The sequence below is a fragment of the Tinamus guttatus genome, unplaced genomic scaffold, assembly GCF_059628265.1.
Source record: "Tinamus guttatus ecotype Peru unplaced genomic scaffold, ASM5962826v1 Tinamus_guttatus_pri_ptg000423l, whole genome shotgun sequence".
Lineage (NCBI taxonomy): Eukaryota > Metazoa > Chordata > Aves > Tinamiformes > Tinamidae > Tinamus > Tinamus guttatus.
Window position 1 is genome coordinate 311,305 of NW_028288957.1, and position 26,765 is coordinate 338,069.

General features: G+C 55.4%; 2 protein-coding genes across 2 annotated transcripts; both read left to right on the forward strand.

The window, feature by feature from the left end:
• The first annotated feature begins 3,365 nt into the window (after positions 1-3,365).
• On the forward strand, positions 3,366-7,154 carry LOC104580644 (placenta-specific gene 8 protein). Its single transcript, XM_010228149.2, has 4 exons — positions 3,366-3,419; positions 5,863-6,003; positions 6,204-6,328; positions 7,047-7,154. The coding sequence occupies exons 2-4, from the start codon at positions 5,892-5,894 to the stop codon at positions 7,152-7,154; spliced, it is 345 nt and encodes a 114-aa protein (XP_010226451.1). The 5' UTR covers positions 3,366-3,419; positions 5,863-5,891.
• Positions 7,155-11,515: 4,361 nt separating this feature from the next.
• Positions 11,516-12,457, forward strand: LOC104580643 (placenta associated 8). The gene is made up of 3 exons (XM_010228148.2): positions 11,516-11,722; positions 12,071-12,195; positions 12,350-12,457. Exons 1-3 carry the CDS (start codon positions 11,617-11,619, stop codon positions 12,455-12,457), a joined length of 339 nt encoding a protein of 112 aa, XP_010226450.2. The 5' UTR covers positions 11,516-11,616.
• Positions 12,458-26,765: the final 14,308 nt, after the last annotated feature.

Consider the following 26,765-nt stretch of genomic DNA (forward strand, 5'->3'; position numbering starts at 1 on the left):
TAACCAAGAACTGATAGAATGCATTTTACAACAAAAAAGAGGAAAGGCCTAGAAATTTGCTTCAAAACACATCAACATGTGAATACCTGGAAGGAAGATGTATTTAAACTTCAAAATTAAGTTAACAGAAGAAGGAGGGCGCTAACCAGCTGTGGATAATACTGAGTTTTGATACTAGCTGAAAGGTTCTAGGCCCTTGGAGAGGTGAGTTTCCTCTCTTCCCTGTACCTCCCAAGCACTTCCCTATAGTTTGTATATAGAGGCCAAGACCAGAACGATTTTTGAGGCAGCATGTAATGGATTAGCAGAATTGTAAAGGGGATCATAAAACATGATTAGTTTTCCAGAATTTCTTTTTTTGTGGATAGTGCTACCAAAAAAAAAGAAAGAAAGAAAGAAAAAAAAGCCCTCTACCCAGCCAGCTATAGACACATCACTTGTCTCAAAGAGGAAGGACACGGTTGTTTTTCAAGACAGTCATGAAGGTGTTGCTGAGCTCCACATGAGAAGTTTATTGAAGGGCAGAACCTTTATCTCGACGTTACTCATGAAGTGCCCGGCACGTGCAGGGCACAGGAGGACCGTGCTGCTGAGAAACCCTGGCAGCAACGGTGAGCGCTTGCTTGTCGGAAAGAGCTCTGTACGTTCGGTGTCAGACCCACTATTTGTGAAACAGGAAATTCTCCCGGCTTTATCAGAGCATATTTCCCCCTACATTTTGCCGTGTTATTAACCACTTTCTCAGAAATTATCCAAAATAATATTTCAGAGAATTATTACAGAAACACTGAGTTGGTTATGTATCCTCAATGTTATTTTCTGGCAATCCATGCATTCCTTCTGCAGGGAAAGACCCGGTCTCTCACCAGTAAATATTTTGGTGGTGTTATGGGTTTTGTTTGTTGTGAGTATTCGTCAGGTGAGGATGCTCTGCCACCAGTGAGCCTGGTGCCTGGTAGCCCACTCTTTTCTCATGCGTTGGGTGGGATTGGGAGGACTTGCTCTGTTATCTTCCTTGGTCTATCACAAGATCTGTGAGTTGCTGTGCTAGCGCTGTTTGTGGATGCTTGTGGATGGTGGAAATCTGAGATCTTGGGAAATCTTTAAAAGGAGTCGAGTAATTATTGCATCTGCTGTCCTCAGGCCTTGTTCAAGAAATATATAATGCGGAGGCTACTCCAAAAGTTGTCTTGAAGAGTTCGAGCTGTTCAAAGCCGATTAACTTCAAGGAAAGTGAGAAAGTACTTTGGACAATTGGAAGTTGAACACACAGCTAACTGTGGGAAAAAACAGGGCAAATGTTATTGGCAACGGATGTTCTGGGGCAACTGAAAGACGCCATCAATCTTCCTATCTCTTAAACTTTCCATGCAAAATTGGGTAGAAAGCTTGACAAGCTATGTGCATAAAGTCAAAGAGAAGAAATACAGCCGTTCACAAGGCCCATCTTGCGCATGCACAGAGGAAACTATATAGATGCAAAAATGAAGCTCCCTTAAAAGGCCTTGTGATGGTGCACGCGTAGCAGGTACTGAGTTGTACAGCTTCCTTCCCTTTCCTACAAATCATCTCTTTGACGTCAACTGTCTCTCAACCTCCTTCTCGATAAAAGCTCTTGTTACTCTAAGCCTGTCTTCAGTGCTTTTCACGTTTGTCTCTTAAAGCAGTGTTTTATTTAGCCAAGTAATCCATGATATGTATCATGTGGGTATTTTACTTAGAAAAATAAAATGTTCTGTGTAGCAGTAAGAAATGTAAGCAGCAACGGCTGCTCTCCGTCAACAATAGCAGAACTCATCCCGTAGGACCCTATGCAAAGAGAGGCCATGGAAGAGGTTAATAAGGTTGAGGTGACTAGGTACCTAATTTTGTTATTTGCTTCTGTGAACATAGCTTGCTACTTATGCTGAGTCACCCTGCTCTTGCTGCAATCACGAGATATCAGCCATGAAGAACTGGTGATTGCAAATAACGTATGAAGGAGTCGCAGCTGTCTATAAAAACATGAACTTTTCCCAACACAGCGCAGATCTCAGGCAAACTGTAAGAGATCCGCCGCTGGCCGGCTAATGAAAGCTTGCTTTTCAACCCACCAGGTTGAATGTGCAGGTGATTATTGAGATTATGGACCAACAACCCTACTAATATAAATAATGTAAATACATTTTAAAAATAATTGTCACTTTGTAAATTCTGTGGCAAAATACCTTGAGCGCGTAGTTCTGCCAGTGCTTTGGTTGATGTTGGGTTAACTTAACTCTTCCTGATGCTACCCTAGAAAAGTGGTTAGAAAGAAGGAAGTAAGAAGTCACACAAACTGCCCGTGAGAAATGATTGGTGACAGATCTTTCCCCAAGCCGGAATGTGCCCAGATGATGAATGTGAAACTACTTTTCGCACTGTCTTTCAACTACTACCTCTTTTTACCTAGCAGGCTCTGCGAGCTGCTGCGCAGCAAGTGGGCCCAGCTTGCCCTAACCACGTGCACTGGAGCTGGGTTTGGGTGGCAATAGCATGGGCAGGGTCAGGGACCTTCTCTGGATGAAAATTCACAGCCCAGCCCCAATTTAGCCAAGTGGTGTTTTCTGCCTGGCTGTTCTGCTGTGGGTGCAATTGCCAGATAACAGTGAGGGAGCAGTAAGGAACTAGAGCCACGGGCAAGAGAGAGGACAGCTCTTCCTCTCCTACCCTTCTTCTCCCCTCTCTTCTTCTTCCCCCCTCTCTTCTTCTTCTCCCCTCTCTTCTTCTTCTCCCCTCTCTTCTTCTTCCCCCCTCTCTTCTTCTACCCCCCTCTCTTCTACCCCCCTCTCTTCTTCCCCCCTCTCTTCTTCTCCCCTCTCTTCCTCCTCCAGCCAATGATATCAAGTGCAAGAGCAAACACACACATCTGTGCAAACTCTTCCTCCTAAGCTTTTCCTGCAAGCCAAAGAAAAACAGAGTAACAGCAGCCTGCAGGCCTCTGTGTCTTGCATCCTTTATTTTTTTTATATTAAAAAGAAGCTTGTTCTGGGGGAGGGAGGGAATATTTTAATGTTTTAATGAGACAAAACACTTAATCAAGAATCTTTCAGAGTTGTTCTTCTTGTAGCAACTGCCATGTGCAAACAGAAATAGGGGATCCCGGTGATGTAGGTGCGAGTGTTTTCTTTGATAGGAACAAAACTGTTCTGGTTTAATTCTGCACAGAAAACCTAACTGCGCTGTTAAATTCCGGCTCCCAGTGCCCCAAACTCCTGCCCCGCCGCCTCTGATCACCTCCCACCCTTATGCTCGTCTGCTCCAAACTACCAATGAGAGACCTGACAGCTGGGGGGAGGGAGAAAACCGAAGTTTCATTTTCCCCCGAAAAGCCTTTATTTGCTGCCCTCCTGCCAGAGGTTTCTCCTGCTGCAAGAGCTGCTGCGGCTGCCGTGCACCAGGTTTGTCCCCTTCCAGCATGAAATACTTGGGGAAAAGAGGGGCAGAGAGTGAAAATGGAAAAAATATTATTATTATTATTATTTAGTGCTTTTGGACAATCTGGGGGGTCGCTTCTATAGTCTGTTCTGAGTGTAGTTCATACCGTAGAAGTGGGCTGGATTTTATAGGTTGCTTCTGTGTGTCGCTGCGTGGTGCCTGGGTGCCTTTTCGGTGCTTTTCAGTGTTGTGGCGATGTCCCGGCTCCGAGCCGAGGATGCCGGTGACGTCAGCGGGGAGAGCAGCATGTTCACCTTGCAAAGTTTCAGCTCAGGAGGAGATGGGATGTGCGCGATACCCATATCCTGAATAATCTGCGTTGTAATGGCTTAAAAAGTGTGGCCGAGCTGCGGTTTTGGCACACGCGTGTCAGGGGGTTGGCAGAGCGCTCCGAGGGCTGCAGCGCTGCCTCTTCTCTCCGTACCTGCTTTTATCTCCGGGAGCCTCCCGTTATTTTAAAGACCACGTGGGCTTCAGGCAAGGGGTTTCCGAAGGCCTGGGGCTTGGCACGCGGCGGCGGAGTCGGGATGCGCCAGCGGAGTCGGGATGCGCCCCGCTCCCAGGAGGATTTACGTGGGAGGGCTTTAGCGAGCGGCGTCCCGAGAAACTGTAGTTTCTATTCTGCCTTTTGAGCTCAGCGGGGCTGTGGGGAGGGGCTTCCAAGTTGGGAAGCATTTCTCCTGCCTTGGCCAATGCCCAAGGAATTTGTAGCAAGAAATCCTAACAAATTTCAGCACAGGATTTTATATAGTTTATAGTAGTTTTCCTTCCACTTTTTTCTCTTTGTGCACAACCGTCACGACTTCCCCTCCGTTTAGCTTGCTTAGAAAGAAATACGAGGCTGATTCCCAAAGGCTTTGTACATGTGCCAAAGCTTGCTTCGGAAAACTACTCAAAGTTCAACAAGTGAAACATCTGTGTTGTTTGCTTTAGCCTAGAGTGGCTGCCAAGTTCCACGCAGAGCAAACAAAATCAACGACCTTGCAAACGAGCAAAATCTGTCTGAGACAGGAGAAAAAACGAATGGTCGGAGGCTGCTTAGTGGGACCAGATAATAGGCAAAAACACGCCTCATCTCCCCATGTGCTTGTAGTTTCCAGAATTCTAATATTTTTTTTTTGGAGTTGGGGCTGCTGCAGCCTAATACTTTATGTTACGCATCTGGAAAAGATGTAGACAAAAGTGCTGGTTAGTGAACAATTTAAACATAGTGAGCAGGACTGCATTTCTGCAGGTCACAATTTTGGTAGCGCTCTTGTCTTTTCTGGAGGGAAAAACAAACAAAGAAACAAAAAAAAACAGCAAAAAAAAAAGTGGCAATGACCTAAAGAATGGGCAAAATTTTTGTAAAATGTTTATTAAAGTGCCAAGAGAAACCATTTGTGTCATCACACAGAACTCAGAGTTTCAGACAAGATCAAAAGGACTGCAGCAGGAGGCAGTAGTGGAATTTAGCTGTAGAATAGGAAGTCACAGCAGCTAAGAAAGGAGAAGATAAATTGAAAATAGAGGAAAGACAAATATTTAGCAGAGAAAAGCAGCTAGTTTGAAAGCATGGTCATGAATATTGGATAGAGAGCGAGACTGCAACCAAAGAATTACAGCTGAAAAGAAGCTTTGGGGAGAATAAAATATGGCGGAGAAGCACAGTGGAGAGATCACAGGAGGAGAGAGAAGTGATCAGGGTTTCATAGCCGGGAAACAGCACTGATAATGAAAAACAGAAAAAAAGAGGCCTAGCTATAGGAGTGAGTGGGAGGACAGCACTGTCCGCAGCGAGATACAAGAGGGCAAGAAGCAGTTGAGCTTGGCTGCAGGGAGAACTATGTTTGTGGTTGAGGAGCATTGACAGGGCCATTGCTAGAGCAGGTTCCGGATATGTATCCATGCAAATTCAGGGCATGTGTCTATGGACGTTGCTTCTTCCTGGTGTTAGAAAGCTTCCTGCTTTGGTCTTTCATTGAAGCAAAAGGGATTTTTGTGTCTGAGTAAAGCGCTAGTGAAAATATCTGAATCCACACTGAAAAACAGCAGCAAAGCGAAAGATTCTTGTTTTTCAGTTACCATCCTGAGTGTTTTGGTACTGAGATCTACGGTTGTAAGCTGTGGCAGAGGAGGGCAAAATTCCTCCAGAAGCAAGTAAGGAACGGCCAGCTGTTAGTCAGGGAGTGAAATGGTGCCTTTCCTCTCGATGGGGAGAGTTCTTGATTTGGGGATGAGGAAGAAGCTGGTGAGGAAGAAGAACGCTTTGGAATGAAAGCATCTGGGTGGGGAAGAATTAGCAAATTTACCCTGTGGGTGCCTTCATTAGCTGCTAGAGTTTGTCCACCACCATCCATCCAACTTCCCTGCTTTGTTTCCTGCCAGGTGTCACTAACTGTCCCGTTCCTCCCCTTTTTCTTTCAGAGGATCGAGGTGATCTGAAGAAAGTAGACATGGCCTCTCAGCCTGTTATTACAACCCAGCCTCAGTATGAGATGGTTTCCACTGTGCCAAGAAATAAGTGGCAGACGGGCCTGACGGACTGTTGCACTGACTGTGGCGTGTGTAAGTGCAAAATCGGGTCTCTTATTTCACCCATCCTTGCGGAGGGACTTCAGAAGGCAGCACAGGCAGCCCTGTTCAGTGGATAAAAAAATAAACTGGGAAACTTGCAGTCTCTCGTGCCATGGATCTCTGCCTCCTCTGGCCCTCTCTGTCCTACCTAAGGCAAACCCTCACTTGCTCCTGTTTTTCCCTTATTCCAGGCTTGTGTGGGATGTTCTGCTTTCCCTGTCTCGCCTGCGAGGTGGCCGGGGACATGAACGAGTGCTGCTTGTGCGGTACCAGTGTGGCCATCAGGACCCTCTACCGCACCAGATACAACATCCCGGTTAGTGCTTCGTCGCTGCTCGCACCTTGCTCAGAGAGCAAACATCAAACGTCCTCGGGGGCTTCTTGCTAAGGACGTAAGGAACGTGTGGAGGGCAGCAGCATCCTGTGCTTGCCGTTTTTCCACTCGTTCTTCAGGGTGGTATTTTCCTAGTGATGTTGGGAGTACAGAATGGGAGCCAGGAGAATGAATCCCGTGGCTGCTTTTAGAAAGTTGGTTTTAACCTTACACAACTTCCTCACAGCATCCTTCGTTATGTAGTTCAAAAGTACTGGAGAAATGTGTTCACTTGTATATATTAAATTTGGCAAATCGTTTACTTTCAGATGTAACTTAGTATTTTCCATAGCACAAACCAAAGCAATCCAGTTTGAAATCACCAGAATTGCCTCTTTTATTTATGTGTTTTTCCACTCAGTTTTAACCTAGGGAGCAAAAAGAGGAATAGCTATCTGAATGCCGTATTAACTTCTTTATTTTTATATTTTCTAGTTATGTTGCAAGTCCTCTACGTTCTACACAAATTCAGTCACGAATATTGAAACGTTTTAGCATTTTTAAAGATGTAGATTCTACAGCTCAATGCAAAAAAAAAAAAAAAAAAAAGGGCACCAAGGAGGAAACAAAAGAGACATGATATGGACTATGATTAACTTATTGTTAGATGAAATGTGGTTTTTGGAAAGGTCGACAGTCTCAAATAATTTCTGTTTTACAGGGGTCCATTTGCTCTGATTGGTGTGTCACCATGTGTTGTCCCGTGTGCTCGGTTTGTCAAATGAAGAGAGATATCAAGAGGAGGAGAGCGTCTGGCATATTCTGGTAGGTTTGGCTGGCTGTTCCTCGTTGAGAAAGCCACCACGTGAAGCCCAGCAGAAGCCCAGGCTCCCACGGGCCACGGGTGGGATGCTGTGATGCAGAACTGGAAATAACCAGGCGGTGACGGTGACCTGGCCTGCAGCGAGACCTTACCAGGAGCCTGCAGTGAGGGAGGAGACGGCGTCTCCGGGAGGGTGTTTGTGGGGTCCTGGTCCTCTGGAGCGGAGCAAACCCAGGCTGAGAGGGTGCGCGAGGGCTGCGTGCAGGTGCCCAGATGGGCCCGGCGGGGTGATGGGGGGAGCCAGGGCTGGTGCCGCGTGGCACCACGGGCTGCCCGGGGCTCACGCAGCCCTGTTTGTGTGACAGATCGGCCCTGCGCTCCGACGCTCCTGCCCTCGTCCCGCGGCGGATGCCACCGGCCTCCATGGGTGCTGCGGAGTTGCTACGTGCCGGAGCGGCCAGCTGCGCCGTTTGGAAACGTTCCACGGACGGCTCTGCTTGCTTTTAGTGGTTCTTCTTTTCCATGTTATGACTATCAATAAATTGCACTGCTTGGCTTCAGTTGCACTATGTGTTGCCTTCTTGAAGCACCTAGAGGTTTTGGGAAACTCTTCCTCCTCCTGCTACTTCCATTTCAGCAGCTCCCCTCCGTCCGTAGTGCAGCTGAGATTTCTCCTACAGCAGAGAGAGATTTTGACTACTACCCTTATTTATTTATTTACAGAACTTTTAAAAAGCTTTTTTTAATATGTCTGAGATGTTTATTTTACTCATCTAGAATGTAAACTGTGGGACAGCATATATATTTTTTCATTTTAGTGGGCTGAAGCTGAATTTTCCAAGGGGTAACATTATTTCAAATGACTACAGCAACAACACCATAGTCAAAAGATTAAAAAAGGAAGCATGGGTGGATGCTCTGCACTGTCTTCTTTTTGGGAACAACAGCTTTCAGCCACACACACACAGTTTTTGTGAAAGGAGAAGCAGGGAGCAGATGTGTAAAAACATGGTTGGGTTGAGGTAGGCAAAGACCTTCCCGAGAGCAAACTCTGCCCCTCTCTGGCCACAGCAAGCCAAAGCAGATCGTCTGGGGTTTGGTCTTAGAAATACGGGTTTTGCCCAAAATGCACCAGATAGACAGCAGAGAAACTGTAGTTCTCCTGATTCTGACATTTGCAGAGTTCCTAAAGGACTCTTGGATTTCGCATGTCCTCTCCCAAATTTACTGCGTGGAGAACTGAATTTTTGCAGCAGGGACCCAAGTAACTGAGACCTGGTGCAGTTCGGCACCGCTCCCTTGTTTTGTCGGGCTCACTTCTTGTGGCCCTCCCTGCGAGCTGGGTCCCCCGTTGTCCAGTCTCTCTTCTGGGTTTCCTGTAGAAAGCGGGGGAACGACACTGTCATCCAAAGAAAGTTGAGGGCTCTTTCCAGCCCATTATAAGGAAGTGAGAAGAATTTATGCACGGGCTTTGAGGCAGGAACTCCGTCACCCAGAAGAGTGATTTCTTTACGATAGTCAGATTTATCAGGACTTTACCTACCAGGCTACCTGGCAGGAATTGCACCTCCACCAGGAAACTCATCAAAGCAGCGCAAAACTTTGAATGCAAATTTCCCGCCTCTGAAAACTGTTAACCCTCTGAGCTGGTACCTTTGGTAAAGTATCGTCGCAAACAGACATCACCAAGAGCCCAGGAAACGCAGCAAGTCTCCCAGATGGATCCCATCCGCGCCGAGGCTGGCATTACGCAACGGGGCGTACGGAGCTTTATCTGCTGTTAGTCAGGCAGAGCAGAGGTCACCCTCCGCAGTGCATCCCAAGAGCATATAAGGGTGAGGAGCAGGAACAGGCAGCTCACTTCTCCAACAAGGACTGCTCGCAGGAGGTACGTGCATTTTTCCTTCTTTTTTTTTTTTTTTCTTTTTGCATTTTGTCAAGGTTGGCTGAGTAGAGATACTGGTACTGACTTAGCTGCCAGCCTGGCAGGTTTCATGAGGGAGTTGCAGCAAAGGCAGAAGTGCTCTCTCCAACCTCGCAGGCTGCTCCAAAGCCGGATTGTGCCGGGTGTTCCGATGGACGTTTTAACAGAAGTGCCCTGCTGAGCTGGGTCTGAGTTAGAGTTGCTGCTGGGGCTGCTGTGGGGCTGAGGCCGGGCACCGCGCGGGCTCGGCGCTTGCTCCGCTGCGGCGGGGAAGGGGGTCTCGCCTCCGCAGAGCCTGGATCTTCCGCTGAGGCTTCTTGTTTCTGGCAGGGTGGTAGTGGCACTGGCAAAGCGATGATCTGGACTTGAGCGGGGTTTGACCTAATTTGATGTATTGCTAGTTCATGAGAAGGCAAACTTCTCATGACTGAGTATTATGGGGAAAAAGGAAATCTAAAGAATTAAACAAAGGTGAGGTGAGTAAACATCCTCTCTCTGTTTTCCCAAGGCTGAAGTTAAGCCAAACATTGCTCTGCCCATTTCAAATGCCTTTGGTGGGCAGTGCAGGTAGACAGACAGGCAGTGCGAGAGGGTGGGATCATGCTTGTGTGGGTAATTTTTTGTCCTGCTGCTCCTCCATGCTTCTTGCTGCTTTTCTGCTGCTTCCCCGTCATGGCACAGCTGAAGTCCCTCTGGGAGTGTCCTGTCCTGCAGGAATGAACTGGGTGCTTGTGTGTCGACTGTGCGCTCCTGCGCGCACTAACTGGGTGCTCGGGTTGAAACGAACATGTGCTGACGCAGAAACGAAGCAGGAGAAGCAACAGCGGGCTCAAGTGCCGGCTGCAGGCAGAGCAGTGGTGATCTCAGGCATCAGTGGCATCAGTTCTGCCATGGGGGAACCGGGTGCTCGCACGCAAACCTCCTGCGTGCCTGCCCGTGAACTGACTGCGCGCTCGAGAGGCTCGATGGTTCCTGCGGGCGTTAGTTGTGCACTCGCGTTGGGGGCCAGCAAGCGCTGGGGCTCAGGCCGGTGCGAGCGGCCGCACGACCTGGCGGCGCTGGGCGCGCCTGGGGCTCTGGGAACTGCAAGGACGAGCGTCCCGCTCCGCGGGGACAGAGAGGCTTCCTGCCTGTCCTGCCCTCAGGCAGGCCAGCCCTCGAGGTGGGCTTGGTGCAGCCGCTGTCCTCGTGTCCTCGGGTTGTAGCACCCCCAGGGTGTGGGTGATGGACAGGACAGGGGCTTGTTGAGCCTGCATCAAAGGGCTCCCTCCCTAAAAGCTCTTGTGCTTATCGTTGCAGGGGTTCCAAAGCGCTACTTTTACTGCTCCACAGCAGCTATAGCAACAGTAAGAAAACACCTTTGTCCTTTAATCTTCAACATTCCTTGGTTAATGGGGCAATCCTGTTAGACGGCTGCTTGTCCTTCAGGGCAACCAGGGCTGGAATGGCGTAGTGGAAAAAGGTTACGCTCAGTCTAGTTGTACTTCTGCTGCTTGCACAAAGCCCCTCATGCACGAATCAAACGGAGAGTTTCTACAACCCTTCTTCCGTGTTGTATCTTGTGTCATGGCAGAACCAAGCTCCCTTCTGCTTTTGGCAAACGCTGAGAAAACACAACAAAACAAACAAACAAAAAAAACGTGTTCCTTACTGGAAAATAACTCCTCAGCTGCACTGCTGGAGCACGGGGAGACTCTCCGAGGCCAGAAATGTAGCTGGTGTCTTTATGGGGTCATGGTGAAGGGACAGAACTGAGCAGCCCTCTTGGCCAGCCAAAGAAGGGGAAACAGCCCAAGGTCATGCAATCGAAGTCGTGCCTGAGTTCTGGAGGACAAGGAAGGGAAGGGCAAGTGGCCAGGAGAGAGAGGCAAAAGGAGGAGACAAGCAAAAGCAGATCATGTTTATTACAGTGAGAAATTTCAAGGGGGAAACAGCAACCTGAAAGCCTGCCAAGAAAACAGAGAGGAGGGAGAGTCTTTTCTGGAAGCTACTACTGTGGGTGGAAAAAACCCCCATATATACATATATACATATATATATATATGTGTGTGTGTGTATGTATGTATATTTTTGTATTTATATATAATATATAATATATTTAAATACTTATATATTTACATATAAATAAAAACCAAAACCCTACCAGGTAAAGCAGATAATGGAGGCATTTAACCCAGAGATTAGCAGACAGGATTGACCCACAGAAGCCCTGTTCTTCTGAAGCAGCAGGGCCCCTGGAAGATGAAGCATTTTCCATGCACAGGCAGGATGACGAAATTTACTGGCCTCAAACCGGCCTCGCTGGCTCCAGGGCCCCCACTGCTTGGCCCCAGGCCCACTGCAACTTGTGTTCTGGACCTCCCAGCATGATGGCCCCTGGTAAGGGAGAGGGTGGTGTCCCTGTGATGGAGATCCGCAAGGTCTGTACATCTCTGAGTGCAGCAGCATGAGCAAGACATCCAGCTTAGAAATATCTATAGTGTCTTTTTTCCATATCTCTCTTCCAGAATAGAAATTGCCTGGAGTGACCCAAGAGCTGCGGAAATGGCCACTCAGCGTGTGATTACGATGCAGCCTCAGTTTTTAGGTCCTCAACAGCCAGGCGAATGGCAGACGGGTTTGCTAGACTGCTGTTCTGACTTTGGAGTGTGTAAGTGGATCGGGATCTCTTATTTTTTGCGTTGACTTGCTGTGCATTTCTGCTATGTCCTCTGGGAGAGTCTGGAGCGATGACTCTCCCGCTGGTTGTTTATGGTCGCTTTTGGATGTTATGGCACGGTAGCGTCAAGCGTGCCGTGTCACTGCTCATGTTGCAAATACTGTTTTTTCTTGGTAAAGGTGACAAAGCCACTTTTGCTAGAGACTGAGAGGTCTTTGAAAGATCTCTCCAGCTGTTGCTCTGCTTTGCCAATACACCCCAGCTTTCTCTACTCTCTCTCTTACCTCATCTGCTCTCCTTGACCAAAAGAACGTATCGTTTTTCCTCACCTCTCTGTAGGTTTATGTGGCAGCTTCTGCTTCCTTTGCCTGGGATGTCAGGTGGCCAGCGACATGAACGAATGCTGCTTGTGTGGCTCCAGCGTGGCGATGAGGACACTCTACCGCACCAAATACAACATCCCGGTTAGTGATTCCCCTTTTCCTTTTCGAAGGCTTCAGAGAGAGATTAAATAAAATAGATTAAAAAAATAAAATCAATTAAAACAAAGAAAGATGATTTTAAAAGGCACATAAAAAGAGAAGATGTATTATTCTCATGACGGCTCTTTCCACCCAGGGGTCCATTCTGAATGATTATATGGCTGTCCTGTGCTTTCCTGGCTGCGCTCTTTGTCAGCTGAAGAGAGATATCAACAGGAGAAAACAGCTGGGCACGTTCTGGTAAGTCAGTCCGCGTTCGTCCGGCGAGCACCGGATAGCGACGCGCGGCCCGCTTGCTCGCACCACGGCCTGGGCTGCCCGGGGTTCACCCACCCTTTGCTGTGTGACAGATGGGTCCCGGCTCCGCTGCGCCTGTCCCCGTCCCTGGCGGATGCTGCCGGCCTCGCTGGGTGCTGTGGAGTCACTACGCGCACAGGTCGGAGACTGCACTGCCGGTTTGGAAATGGAGAGCGGCTCTTCTTGCTTGATTGCTACTGAGCCTCCATCCTAGCCTCAATCATCAATAAACTGTGATGCTGCAGGGCACTTGCAGCACGTGCCATCTTTAGTCCTGTTGGTTTTTTTTTCTGTGCTGTGCTGCAACAGCAGAGGCAACTGTATTTTTTTACCCTGTAAATTCAGACCAGTATTTAATCTAGCACACAGAGGGAACAGTGTATGTCCAGCGTACTGTGACAAACCAAAAGCAAAGTTTGCTGCAGCCATCTCAGCATCTCTCCCATGAAAACCACAGCTCACAGGCAACCATGAGCTTACGGCCCCAGTGACAGCATCGCCCTGTGCTCCTTGTGCCTGGAATGGGCAGAAAGCACAACCTTTCTCTCCCAATGTTTCCAGACGTCAGTTTTCCCTCTATCCTAGCTGTATCGCTCTTGGCAGCACTGCCCATGGCCATGGCCATATCACTTTTGCCTGCAAGGATGTAAAACATGTAATAACTGTGTTACTAATGAATATCATTGTTGCTTGAGTTTGATAGTGAGGGGCTAGAGATTATGTGCAGGTGTTGGAGGTAGTGTCCCTGAGCCCCTAGACTGGCAAAGCCCAGAGAAGGGCCCTGAACATCACCCAAGATGTGACCCATGGGCCCTTTCAGGAAAATGGGTGAGCTCACTAGCAATCCAGTAACAATTTTGTGCACCTAGCTAACCTAGGAGAAGTTGCCTGCATGGAAGCTGGCTGTCCCGTGGACCCTGTGGCCTCAGGACCAGCTCTTGCAGACAGTGCAAGCAGCCGTGGCGGGTTGGCGTGAGAGCATGTCTTGGTTCTGTTGCCTCTGCACAGGAAGCAAGTGTTTTGGGGAAGAAAAGCCAGGTAAAATTGTTACAGAATATGTATAAATTGAGATAGGAAGCATGTGTGCTAGGGCACTATGACCTATGTAGTGAACCATTGATAAGCAAGTAGATATTACAAGCAGGATGTACTAACACATTAATCACTTCAGAGTCCATCTGTGGGCATCTTTATGTAAACAAATGTCCAATTAAGTAAGCTTTAGAATTGATAAAAGAAACATCTTATCTTGGACTTCCTCAAGAACCTTTTCTGCAAGCGCTGTGCAGCCTGTGATGACTCGATACTTTACATAGATAACGTGCGTAGGGGGTCTTCTTCCTGAAGTGACCACCAGACCCCCGGGCGAGTGCAGAAAGGATTGCTGACCTTGCAATGTGAGACTGCGCACAGTGGAAGAAGACAAGAACACAGGATAATTAAATATGTATTAGCTAGGTGGAACCCTGGATGTCTCTGTGCATAAATAACCATTAGAAGTCCCCATATGGTATGCTAGAGGTGAGCTTTGCCCTTAGCACCCAATAGCGACTTAACCACCATTGGATTTCTGAACTGCTATTTGGTTTGGAGAGATTCTTTTTCTAGCTTTTCTTCGCCAACAAAATAATTTCCAGAGGCAGGGAGCTCGGAGCTGCATTGGCTGGGGGGTATCACAGACCCCAGGCAGGGTAAGCTGCAGCCATGCCCAAGGAACAAATCCCCATGGGAGCAACGCGAGGACCTTCCTCTCCCCCTCATCATCCAGGCAAAAGGCATGGCCACTGCTGCCCCAGCGCTGTTGTTCCTGCGCTGGGGGCTGAACTGCAGTGCTGAAAGGCAGTGGAGGGCACAGAGGCCCCCATTTTCTTGGGAAGTGCCTCTGAAGAGGGGAAGGCGCTGTGGTGCTCCTGGCATCCCCGTGGCAGCAGATGCGGCGGCAGCGCGGGCACAAGGGCCCCGAGCGTCCCCCGGGACGCCTCTTTCTCTCGCCCTTTGTCCTCAGCTCTCGAACCGCTTCCCGCCCTCGCCCCTTCCGCCCTTCCATCCTCCTTGCGCCGCTTCCCGCCTTTTTCCCGGCCTTTGCCCCTGTTGGTAGTGGCCGCAGCGGCCGCCAGGCGGCGCCGCCGTGCGCGGGCGGGCGGCGCTCGGGGGCGGCAGGAGCGGGCGGCGACGGGCGGGGCTGGAACCGCAAACGGAGCTGGGAGCAGAACGGGAAGAGTGGGAGCAGCAGGAACTGCAGGAACCGGGTTGTGAGGAAGCTGCGTTCTACCGGGAGGGAGCTGGAACGACGGGACGGAGAGACGGCGCCGAGCGGGAGCCAGAGGCAGCCCCAGGACCGCCGCGAGTGAGAACCGCAGGAGCCGCGTCGGCGCCGGCGCTGCTGCTCGGAGCGAGGCCCCGGGCCGTAGCCGTCCCCGTGCGGGGCTCCTTCCCGGCAGCGGCAGCCGGGAGCAGCCGGTGCCCCCGGGTCCCGCCGGGACGGCCCGAGCCCCGCGCGGGGACGGCGAGTGCAGCGGGGCCGGGGCTGGGGCCGGGCGGCGGCGGCCCCGGCCGGGCAGCGCTCGCGGCTCCGGGCAGCGGCACCGAGCGCGGTCCCGGCCGGGCCGGGGCTCAGCCCTGTCCCCGCTCGCGCCCCGCGGCCGTCGCGGAGCCCCGCGCAGCGCTGGAGCCTCCTGAGCGCTGGAGCCGGTGAGTAACGAGCGAGGGGGCTCGGGGCAGGGGGAACCGGGTGTGTGGGGGGCGCCGCGGGGCTCGTGTGCGTTGAGCCTGGCGTGTGGGGGATCCAGAGCGACTTCATGGTGATTCCAACGCTGTGTTTGTGTAACTGTACCGTAACTTTTGTGTGTAACTGTAAGATAACAAAAACTGCTCTAGTTAAATTTGTTTATATGATAAACTTTATGAGAGTCGTAAGTATTGGGTGATGGTGACTCCTGGGTTTCCCTGTGTCACCTCCCTGCTACCTGCTTGTCCTGATTGAGCAGTTACCTTATGAATATTGAATGTGTGTTGCCTCCCTGATGACTAATCCTGCAATAGCTCTGAGCTGGAAGCATTGGCTGAACATCGAGTAAAATGTTGCACTGACCAGATGCTGTCGTCTACTGCTCTTGTGTCTCTCCCTCTCCACTGCTGTGCCTGCCATGTTCGCACTTGCCAAGTGCGATTGACTTGCCAAGTCAATCACTGTCACAACTTGCATCTTACTGTCATTTTTAATTAGCTCATTCACACTGATTCACTACCTCATTAACAGTAAAATAATTAATTGAATAATTGGTTCATTAATAGTCTACAAGTCCGGAAGTTGCACAAACACTGGACAAAGGGGGCCTCCAAAGCACCTTTCGCTGCATAGTCTAAGTCATGTGTGAAGGTTCGGCCTGGTGCATGGGGGCTTCCCTGCCGTGGCGCCTGTGAATGGATCCTCACCAAAGGTGAGGGAGCCCAACCACCCACCCACCCTTCCTGCCCCAACCCCAAAACCTCTGTTTTGGGGCTGGAAACAGATGACTTGGTCATGTGTTTTGGAGCTCTAATCGAAGAATTAGTCTCCATTTCTGAGCTCTCCAACCAGACCACAGAAGCAGCTTTGGAGCCCCAAAAACACGTGACTTAGTCTCCATTTCTGAGCTCTGAAACCACTGCAAGGAAACCTGGTTCTGAGCAGCAAAAACACAGCACTTAGTGGCTGTTTCTGAGCCCCCAAAACAGCCCCCAGAGCCTGTTTTTGAACCCAGAAATGCAGCGCTCATCTCTGCTTGTGAGGCCTCAGGGCAGCATCCAGACGCCTGATTTGGAGCACCCCAAATGCAAGATTTGGCCTCTGTTCTTGAGCCCTCCAAGCAGCTCCTACAGCCTGTTTGGGGAAACCGGAAATGCAGGACTTAGCCCCCATAGCCCCCATTCCTGAGCTTCTAAACCAGCCCCTGGAGCTGCTTTGGAGTCCCAAAAACGCACCCCTTAGTCTCTATTGTGGAGCCCCCAAACCACCCCCTGAGCCGGGGGGGGGGGGTGAAGGTCCAGGAAAGATAGTGAAAGCCCAAAAGGAGCCTGAGCCCCTGAAACCCCAAGATTTTGCTACCCCTTCTAATCCCCACACCCAAACCTTGTCCTGAGCCTGTCTTCCCCAAGTAGGAAGGGACCTCTAGCACCAGAACCCCAGGACTGACTCCCCATCCCTTTCCGAGCTCTCAAACCAGCCCCAGAAACCAACATGGGGGACCTAGAAACACAGGAGGGAAACTCCATTTCTGAGCCCCCAAAGACTTGTACCTCAATGACTGATAGGCCCAATGCTGAGCATGGGCCTATTAGCAGGAAAGGAGCTGTTGAGGCAGTGATGAGAGGTGTGGAAGAGCTGTTTCCCCATGTTTGTCTCCATAAAGAAATGACATCCAAACACAAGGGAAAACCAATGTTCCTTCTTTGAAAGAAAGCCCAGCAGAAGGTGGAATGGGCAGAACCAGGACTCAGAGGGGCCAGCCGCCTCGTGGGGCCCAGTGTGCAGAGCACGGCAGGATCAGGAGCGAGCGGAGCTCCCGCGGCAAACGCAGCCCTCTCCCAGAGGCAGGCAACAGCTCTGCCACGCTCTGCGCAGCCAGGAGCAGCGGGCTCTCCGCGTGCCTCGGGATGCGGGCTGCTTCCCCAGTGTCAGGAGGAGGATTGTCTGAGCCGCCAGGGAACGCACCGAGGGGCTGCTGTCATTCTGCAGGCACTGAAGTGCTGAGAAGGAAGAAGAACAGGCATCAACCCCCTCCCCACAGCTGTCGACAGCCCGGGCATCCCTTCCGACAGGGCCATGGCACCTGCCTCTCCTCAGGGCCAGGGGACCACAGGATCAGCTCAAACTTGCTGGACACAAAGGCCCCAAATCCAATGCCCCCGGATCCTCTCTGTGCTCTCTCTACCGTGCCAGAGCTGGGACAGGAGCAGAGCCCTCCTTGCCTGGGGCAGGAATTGGAGCTTTCTGCCCAGGCTCCATCCTTGCCCGCGCCAGCCACCCCGCACTCCCCTCTGCCCACACTCACTGCTGCAGATGTGCTCCAGTTTCTCCTCACCCAGCTCCTTCCGGCGCCGCCCCACGAGCCCTAGGTGCACAGACAGCCCATCACAACACTGCCTCCCCAGGCAGCACCCACCAGCACAGACCCCCTTGGCCCAGGCGCGCTCTCCCGGGCCCTTCTCCAGCACGGGAGGCTCAAGGAGGGCACACAGAGCCTCAAGAAGCAGCCCAGCAGCGCCCCGTGCGCGGACAGGAATGCTGCGGGCAGAGGCAGATGGGGGTCCCTCCTAGGGTGCCCTGGGCAGCGGGGGCTCCAGCAGCTCCAGGAGGGCTGGGGCTTGGTGCCGGCTGGGGCCAGGCTGCCCTGGCACAGCAGGGCCCTAGGAGGGCCGTGACTCACCAAGGACCCTCAGGGCCTCTACTCGCAGGGCCTCCTGGGCGCTCTGCAGGCACTGCAGGCTCTGGCTCAGGTGCTCTTCTGCTCGGCCGCTGTCCCCTGTCACCTGGGGAGAGCAAGACCCTCCCCGCTCAGCACGGGGTCAGGCCCTGCTCACGCGTGGGCCTGGCGCCTTGGCGGCGCTGCCTACCAGGCACTCGCTGATCCGCCAGGTCTGGCCCTCCTCGGCGAGGCGCCGGAGCTGCTCCCACTTGAGGAGCTTGGCCGCACGGAGGAGAGCGTCGCGAGAGGCCTGCAGAGCAGCAGAGAGCGCGAGATGCCGCTGCAGGCCAGGGACGGAGCCCTCGGCGGCCCCTCCTGGGGTTGGGGCTGTCAGCACTGCCCTCCCGCAAGGGCCCCTCGCCTCACAGATCCTCACCTGGGCCACGCTCTGCACCTCATCGTGCATGTGGAAGGACAGCAGGAGCAGGCTGCCTCGCACCTGCCTCTCCACCTGCCTTTTGGCACAGCCCGCTGCCATCTCCACCACTGCTGCGAAGAGGCGGATGGAGAGTTCGCGCACGCGGCTGCACTCCTGGTGGGAAGGAGGGGGCAGGACCTCAGCGCTGGCTGCTCCAAGCTCACAGCGAGCCGAGGGCAGCGCTTGATGCGCTGACACACGGCTGTGACGGGGCCGCCACGCTGAGGAGCTGGAGGCCACATGTGCAGCCAGTGCAGGAGGGTCCCCGGCCCCCCAGGGCTCCCGCAGCCTGGCTGGGGAGAGCAGAGCTACAGGAGGCTCCGGTGCCCGGCACGGCTCCTGCGGCCCTTGCTGCCCTCCCTCACACCCTGCACAGAGGCCTGTGGAGAGGCCACGAGGACCCCAGCTCTCCCCGCTGCCCTTACGTGGTCAAAGAGCGCCTGGAGCTGCTGGCTCAGCCGGACAGCGATGGGGCCCGACATCCTCCTGTCCATGAAATGCAGCACGTTGCTGAGCATGACCAGGGCCTTCGTGAGGGCATCCCCATCCGCGTTCCGCAGGCGATGCACGATGAGTGGCAGCAGGACGTTCATCTCTTTCGCCTGTGGGAAAGACACATCTCCGTTGGGCCACCTAACAGACAACAAACCCGGGAAAACACTGCAACAAGGCCAGAGCAGGAGCGCTTGTGCTTGGCACTAGTCCCTGCTGTAGTTGAAGCCATGGCCACAGCCAAGACCACCTGCATCCAGTTTATTTTCAGCACAAGGAACATTGTGACCATTTCAGAAAGCCCTGGGGGAGGTCTCCTAAGGAACTGCCTGCCAGCAACAGGGAGCACCAATGGGCCGCAAGAGAATGAAGAAGAGACCTCGCAGGATTGGCTCTCAGGGGTGAGAGGCGCTCTCAGGGGAAGGAGGGCGCTGTGATGGGGCAGCAGTGGGAGAAAGAGAAGCAACAAAGTGGGGAGGCCCATGCTTGGAGCACCCAACTTGTGCTTTTGGAGTACATATGAAGCCTTAGTTCGGGAAGCTGTTGCAATGTGGAATGGAGAACCTAAGTGGAGAGTCATGGTGAGAGCAAAAGAGTTCGAGGGGGCTGTATGATTCAGAGCGCAGTGGGGCCATGGTGTGCAGGGAGGAGAGGAGCGCACAGGCTCCTCGCCACCTCCTCACCACATACTCTGCCCCCCAAGCCCACACGCAGTTGAGCCCCACTCACCATCTCAGGTGTCTCTGCCAGCATCATGAGGCCTCTGATGACTTGCCCACGCCTCACGAGCTCCTGGCTTTGCAGGTTCTCCAGGAAGAGGTTGTCTTCGGAGTCCTCTTCCCTCAGGTCCACACAGGCCAGCAGCTGAAACACAAACAACATGGAGACGATGCCAATGTGTGTGGCGAGGAGCGTTAGCCCAGCACAAGCGGTCTGGGCTCAAGGGCACTCGTAATGGGAGGGCACCCAGTGCCGACTCCAGCTCTGCTGACCGCTGTTCACCCCACAGCGCTGGGCACAGGGCAGCCCTGTCTCGACCCACGAGCCGGGGCTAGAGGCCCCTGTGGGAGGCAGCGCTCGCCATGGGCCTTACCTCATCGAGGAAGGCGGAGATGGGCAAGTCCTGCGAGGGCTCCTGCTTGCTGCACAGCGGTGCCAGCAGCTTGAAGAGGCACCTGCACCAGGCTCTTGGGCGCCTTCCCGGCTCCCTGTCAGTGAGAAGAAGGCCCCTTGACTCCAGCAAACTCCCTCCCCTGTGCTGGCTCTCAGCGCCCAGGTGGCGACCCCGTCCCCCTCGGCCTCCCTGCCCAGCCTCTGAGCCTCGTAAGCAGCACAGCAGAGCAGCGCTGCGCTGCCACAGCCTGCAGGGCAACGCGCGCGTTCCCCCGGGAGCCCAGGCCGTGCCCCCAGGGCCCCGATGGAGCCGGCGCGTGTGGAGCACCTGAAGGGGCTGGTGGGAGTGAGCTGTTCCTGGTGCCATTCCTTCAAGAAGGTGTCGACCTCCTGCGGTGTCAGGGCGCTGCTGAAGGACACCCCGCAGAGCAGCGCCAAGAAGAGCTGCGGGAAGATGGCTTCCAGCTGCTGCGGGCAGCTGGGCTGCCGCAGGATCTCGTGCAGCGCCCGCGTTGCCTGCAGAACACACGGAGCCTCCGGTGTGGCCGGCGCGCTGGCACAGGGGTGGCCTGGTAGCTGGCACAGCCCTGTGCAGACACTCACGGCCAAGCAGGAGATGCCTTTCTGCTGCTGGCTGGAGGCCAGGCTGTTGCTCGCTGGCCAGTCTTGCAGCACGCTGAGGAGCTCCCGGAGCACCTCCTGCGCAGGAGAGGCCTCGGACACCATGACCCTCCACATGACGATGGCAGCACTGCAGGCCCAGAGCGCTGTGTCACCACGTGCCTCGGGCGCAGCCACGTGAGCTGGGCCGAGGGCCTGGGGTGGCCACCAGCCCTGCTGGCCAGCAGGCACCCGAGAGCCTTGGCACAAGCTCTGAAGGAACCGGGGCTCAGGCCTCGGCTCCGCTGGGCCCCTTACCCCATGCAAGAAGGGGAATGGCGCAGGAGGCCCGTGACCATCTCATGGGGGTAGATGGTGGTCAGTTCGAGCAGGGCCCTGTGAAGGCTGCGCTGGGCAGACCCGTCTGTGACGGACATGAGGGTGCTGCCCATGCAGCTCACGATGTCTGGCACCTGCAGGCAACACAGGCGTTAGTGGGACTGCAGGCAGAGCGCGGCCATCTCCCCACGGAGCTCCCTCTTGCCCCTGCTTCCTTTGCCCCGCGCTGGCCTCCAGCAGTCCTGGGACACCTGCATTTGTGGGGCAGACACCCCGCTGCAGGGCTCCAGGCCCGCGCTGCCCTGGCGCAGGCTGCTTACGTGCTCCAGCTGGTAGGCACAATCCTGCACCAGCACGTCCAGCACGCGCGTGGCTGTGCGCGTGTCGAAGTTGGTGGAGGTGGTCATGCCCCAGATGGCCACGATGAAGAGGTCTGTCCTCTCACAGGGCTGCAGGTAGCTCTTGAACATCTAGGGGAGACCGGAGGGCAGGCAAGAGAGACGTGTTGCACTGAGGGCCCCCAGGGCAGTGCTTGGCAGAGCGGCCAGAGTGGCCCTGCAGAGAGACGGGGCAGAGCTGGCCCAGCGACAGCAGGAGACCCACAGGCCGGGGCTGTGCTGAGCTGGGGGACAGCACTGAGGAGGGGTGTGGGGCGCCCATGTGCTGACCCTGAAGGAACCAGAGGGGGCTGGGAGCCAGGAGGGAAGCCCTGCCTTGGTCCCTGTGCAGGGACAGTGCCAGCGCTCCGCCCAGTGACTGCAAGGCCCTGTTGGCCCCACTGATCCCGCTCTTCACACAACCTCATGCTGACCCCCACGACCACGAGTCCTCACACTTGGCATGGGGACACGCTCCTTACCAGGATCACGTCAACAGCGCTGAGGGACTCTGATCGCCAAAAGACGTTGGCGATTTCCCACTCCCTCTTGAGCTGCAGCTGCGCGGGGCTGTTCTGACTCACTTCCCTGCCTGGACAGGAGGGGACGCACAGGACAGTCAGCAGGAAGCACCGGGAGCTGGAGGTGGCACCCGTGGTTGGCGAGGGCATCTTGCTTTGGAGAATACCATGGGTTGGCTGGACCTTTGTGGTGTGAAGCAGGAGGGCAGGCTGAGCAGGAAGAGGGGCTGCTGAAGCCTTGCAGGCCATGGGCAAGCAGGAGAGGAGGAGGCCAAGGGCCGGCCCAGGCTGCAGCTGCGTGGGAGGGTGTTTCTGCTCCTGTGTGTGGCTGAGGCCGTGCAGGGCCCGGCCTGGCCTGGCCGCGGTGCCCGTAGGTGGGAGGAGGCAGCCCTGGGAAGAGTCTCCTACCTCTCTGCTGCAGCAGGAACTTGTGCAGGTCAGCAAGAGCTTGGGCAGCCCCGCGCCTGGTGCCCTCGTCCTCGTGGGCGCAGCACAGGGCGAGACAGCCCACCAGCTTGCCCATGACGAGGAAGCGGCGCTTCCTGCAGCTGCCCGGGCTGCTGTCCCTGCTCCTGGAGCCGCGCGAGCAGACCTGGCGGAGGAGGCAGCGCTGGCAGCGCCGCGAGAGGCCGCGGGGGGAGCAGAGCGCGGCCGGCCCCGTGCGCTCAGGGCCGCAGCGCGAGGCAGCCAGGGCTCGCGAGGGGCCTGCAGGCCCTGCCTGCCCAGCAGCTGCCCAGGGCAAGGGCTGTCTGCAGGGGCTGGCACCGGGGGCTCCTACCTGGCCCTTCAGCAAGGGGTAGTAGTTGAGCAGCAGCTCCGTGAGCCCTGCAATGCGCCCCACGGCTCTGTGGCGCACGGCTGCTCGCGCCGAGTCGGTGAAGGGCAGCAGGGCCTGCAGGAGACCAGCTGCTGCGGTGCCCTGCGAGCCCTGCCACGTGTGCGGGCGCCGCGAGGACAGGGCGGCTGCCAGCAGCCGCGGCGCCAGGGCAGCCGCGGGGAGCCGTGGGGCCGAGCGGCGCCACGCAGGGCTCTCCCCTGCGATGGCAGCAGCGCCGTGGAGGCAGCAGGAACTAGAGCACCGCGGGGCCCTGCTGCCCCACGGAGCCCGTTCCCTGCCCACAGCGGGCAGGAAGAGGGGTCCTGCAGGAGGCCCCGCGCGCTCCCCTGGGGCCAGGAAGGGTCCGCGGAGCCCCAGCACCTCAGAGCCAAAGGCTGACCTGGAAGATGAGCTGCAGCTCCTGGAGGCCCGAGGTGGGATGCCTGAGGGCCAGCACCTGCAGCATGCTGTCCAGAGCAGCCAGGGTCTGCAAGGAGCACACAGGGCTGTGGCGCTCCTTGCCCCGTCCCGCGAGGCCCAGGAGAGTGGCTGCCCTCGCTTTGCCTTTGCCTTTGCCCAGGGGGACACGCAGAGCGTGGCCGTGGCCAGGCCGAGGCCGGACCTCAGGAGCTGCTGCGCGTGGGGCAGCCCGCGTGGCTGCCCGGCTCCCGCAGCTGCCCTGTGCCTACCTGGGAGTAGAGGGAAGCCTCGAGCTCGGCCATGTCCTCCGCGGCAGGAAGGCAGAGCACGCTGCGGAAGCAGGCGTTGAGGAGCCTCCCGTGCACGCGGCCCGAGAGGTGCAGGCCCGCTCGGCTGCAAGGAGAGCAGGGTGTCCCTGAGCTCTGCCTGCTGCCACAGGGGCCTGCAGAGCTGGCGGGGGCAGCCCCGGGCCAGGTGGGCAGCCCGCAGGCCCCTCCTCGCGCCCGCACCCTGGCTCAGGGCCCTGCACTCTGGGGAGAAGCCTGGAGGCAGCCGGTCCCTGTCCCCAGAGCCCTGAGCACCCGCCATGAGAACCAGGGCGGCAGGAGCAGGTGCCCAGCAGAGCCCTGGGCCAGGTGTCCTCGGGGCCGGACAGCGGGGCCACCTCAGCCAAGCGGGGCCCCTCGGTACCTCATGGCCACCACGGTGAGCATCACTTGCTGCCTCACGGCCGTGTCCAGACGCTCGGTGGACTCTTGGCACAGCAGCATCTGCAGGGACAGGCGCGATGGGCCCGGGAGCTGCCAGCGCCCGCGAGGAGCCTTGTGGGCCGGGGCAGCCCCCAGGGCAGCAGAGCCCCCTGGTTGTGCCGGCCCCGCTGGACGGGCCTCGCTCCCGGGGGCTCCTGGAGCCGCGCGCAGGGAAGCTCTGTGCCCACATGGAGGGCAGCGCCCCACGCGTCCCCACGCGTGTCCTTAGCGTCACGCAGCGCCCCTCTAGCAGCCCCCTCACCTGGAGTCTCTGGGCCAGCTCCGCTCTGCAGAAGTGGAGCGCCGCCCACGTCGGGCCATCGGCGCGAGAAGCCTCGCAGAGGGTGCGCACGGCAGAGAGAAACTGCAGCTTCTGCCCCACATCCTGGCGCCAGGGAGGAGAGAGAGGGATGAGAGGTGCGGAGAGGGGCAGAGGCAGGGCCGGCGGGAGCACAGACCCCAGGAGCCGCCTGCGAGGGAGCAGGTCGGCCCTGCGGGACCCCAGGAGATGCCCTGAGGGAGCAGCACTTGGCTGTGGCACCCCAGGAGATGCCTGCACCGAGCACAGGGAAGTGAGCCCCGCTACCTTGCTCCGGCTTCGGAAAAAGGCCTCCCAGCAGTCCAGGGCTTCTGCCTCCCTGCGGGACATGCCGGGGTCTGCAGGGCAAAGAGAGGCAGCGGAGCTGCAGTGGCTCTGAGGAGCGGGGCGGCCCCGCGCGGAGGCCGCGGCAGCCCCAGGGCAGCCCCTAGCCCTGCCCCGGTGCTCACGTCTTCCCAGCAGCTCAGGCACGCAGACGCTGTAGGGCAGCACCTCGCAGCTGCTCTCCGAGGAGGACAGGGACAACCGCTCCACATCCTCCTCCTCCTCGTCTGCCCAGGCCACCCGTGTGCGGCTCGGGGGGCACCTGTGCTCCATCCTGCAGGACAGGACGGGTCGGGGGCAGCATGAGGGGCTCCATTCCCAGGACCTCCCCCCACCCTGGGGTGCTCTCCCCTCTCCCAGCACCCCCAGGAACCCCCCGTCCCCGTTCCGCTCACCCGGATGGGCAGCGGGTGGCTCAAGGAACCCTTGAGGAAATGCCTTGGTGACACAAGGCTGCCGGGGGCTCGCAGGGATATGATCAGGATGCGCTCGGGGCTACTCCGCGCGCTCCCGTCCGCTCCCTTCGCCGTCCTCCCGCGCACTGCGGGGGCCGCAGCGACCGCAGTGACATGGCAGGGAGGTGACAGAGGGGCCCTTGTCCCCGCGGGGCAGGGCAGTGACATGGCAGGGAGGTCACAGAGGGGCCCTGGGCCGCCCAGGGCAGGGCAGGTTCACACGGGGCAGCCGGGTGCTCTCGAAATGGGGATCAACCAGCAAAGTCACATTAATAACAGCGTTATCGGGCTGCTGGCTGCAATTTTAATACTGTCATCAGTGTGGATCCACTGGGGGCACCCCAAATCTGGGAGCTCCCTTCACCATCCCAGCTTCATCTTTGGGCCCACCCTCGATCCCTCCTTTCACGTGCTTGTGCCCCCCAACTCTGCTTAGAGGCACCTTTAGTGCCTCCTAGATCACCCCACTGGGCTCTTTGAAGCTCTCTGGTGCCTCTCGTGGCAGGTTTTGTGCCCCTTCTCTCCCCATCCCTCCATTTCAAGTTCTTTCCCCACCAGACACCTTCATGCAGCACTCGCACTTTGGGAGCAGGGGGAGAAAGAGGACTCAGAGCTCCCAGGCACCACCAGCCTGGGTTGGGTAAAGGCAGAATCGATGGGGTGGAGGGAACCCTAAACCTCAGGCTCAGGTGCAGGCAGGAGCCCAAGCTCCGCTTTCCCCATTGCCACCCCAGCCACAGCAGGACCAAGGTGGAGGGCACCTCTGGAGATGTTCTCATGAGATGATCCCTCACAAAGCTTCTCCAGGAAAGGCCTTTACCTGCAGGCTTGTGCAGCCAGAGAGGCCCTGTGCACCCAGTGTGTTGAGGGCTGCGTATACGAAGAAGGGGTAATCCAGAGGGCTCCCGCTTGCCCCTACACCCTTCTCTATGTGGCATGAAAAAGGAGACAGGAATCAAACAACAGGATGCAAAAAAAATTTTATGTGGCAGCCAGGGCTGGGACCTGGTGGGGTGGGTGCCCCAGTAGTGAAGCCCCCAGAACTTGCATTTCATTTGCAACCCACCAAAAACATGCTGCTGCACAAGTGAGCTGCAAAGCATCATCATCAAGCTTCATGGACAGGTCACTGAGAGCAGAACCAAAACAAACAAATCAACATACTTCTTTTTTCAGCTTCTTGTCCTCCTCAGGCTGCTGATTAGGAAAGCATGTAGTACACAGGTCTAGTTTTTAAAAAATGGAATTAAATGACTCTAAAGATACTGCTTTTTGAGTCTGGCATTGATTCGTGCAGCACTGCAGACATCAGAGAAACTGTGTGAGGAATTATATCTGTCATTTCCGAGTTATTCCCTCTAAAGCCTTTTGCAGAACACGTTCAGCATCATCAGCGGCATCAGCGAGAAAATTCTTCAACATAACAAATGTGACGGGGAAAGAAATTCCTGCAGCTACCACGGAGCCTATCACTGGCAAGAACTCTGGAATATTTTTCATGAGAAGGAGAGAATATTTTGCAGCACCTCCCAAGCTCTTGGTCAACAGCTTTATTACAACATCCTTGGATATTTCGTGAAGCAGGGGAGACTTTATGACAGCCTTCAGCTCCTCCACAGGCTTCTTCACCTGCCTTGCTAGTTTCTGCAGGGATTCCTCAGCCAGACCAAAGGTCTGGCAAAACTCTTGCAGGGATGTCACCAAGATTGTAATATCAACAGCAGTAGAGAGAACAGGGATGGGAAGAGCAGAAACTCCACCTGACGTAAGGCTTTTCAGCCAGACTTGCCTCATCAGCATCTCCTTCTTCTTTCTCAGTACCTCCTCTGAAGTATTGGCCAGGGACTGTAGGAAGGTGAATTTC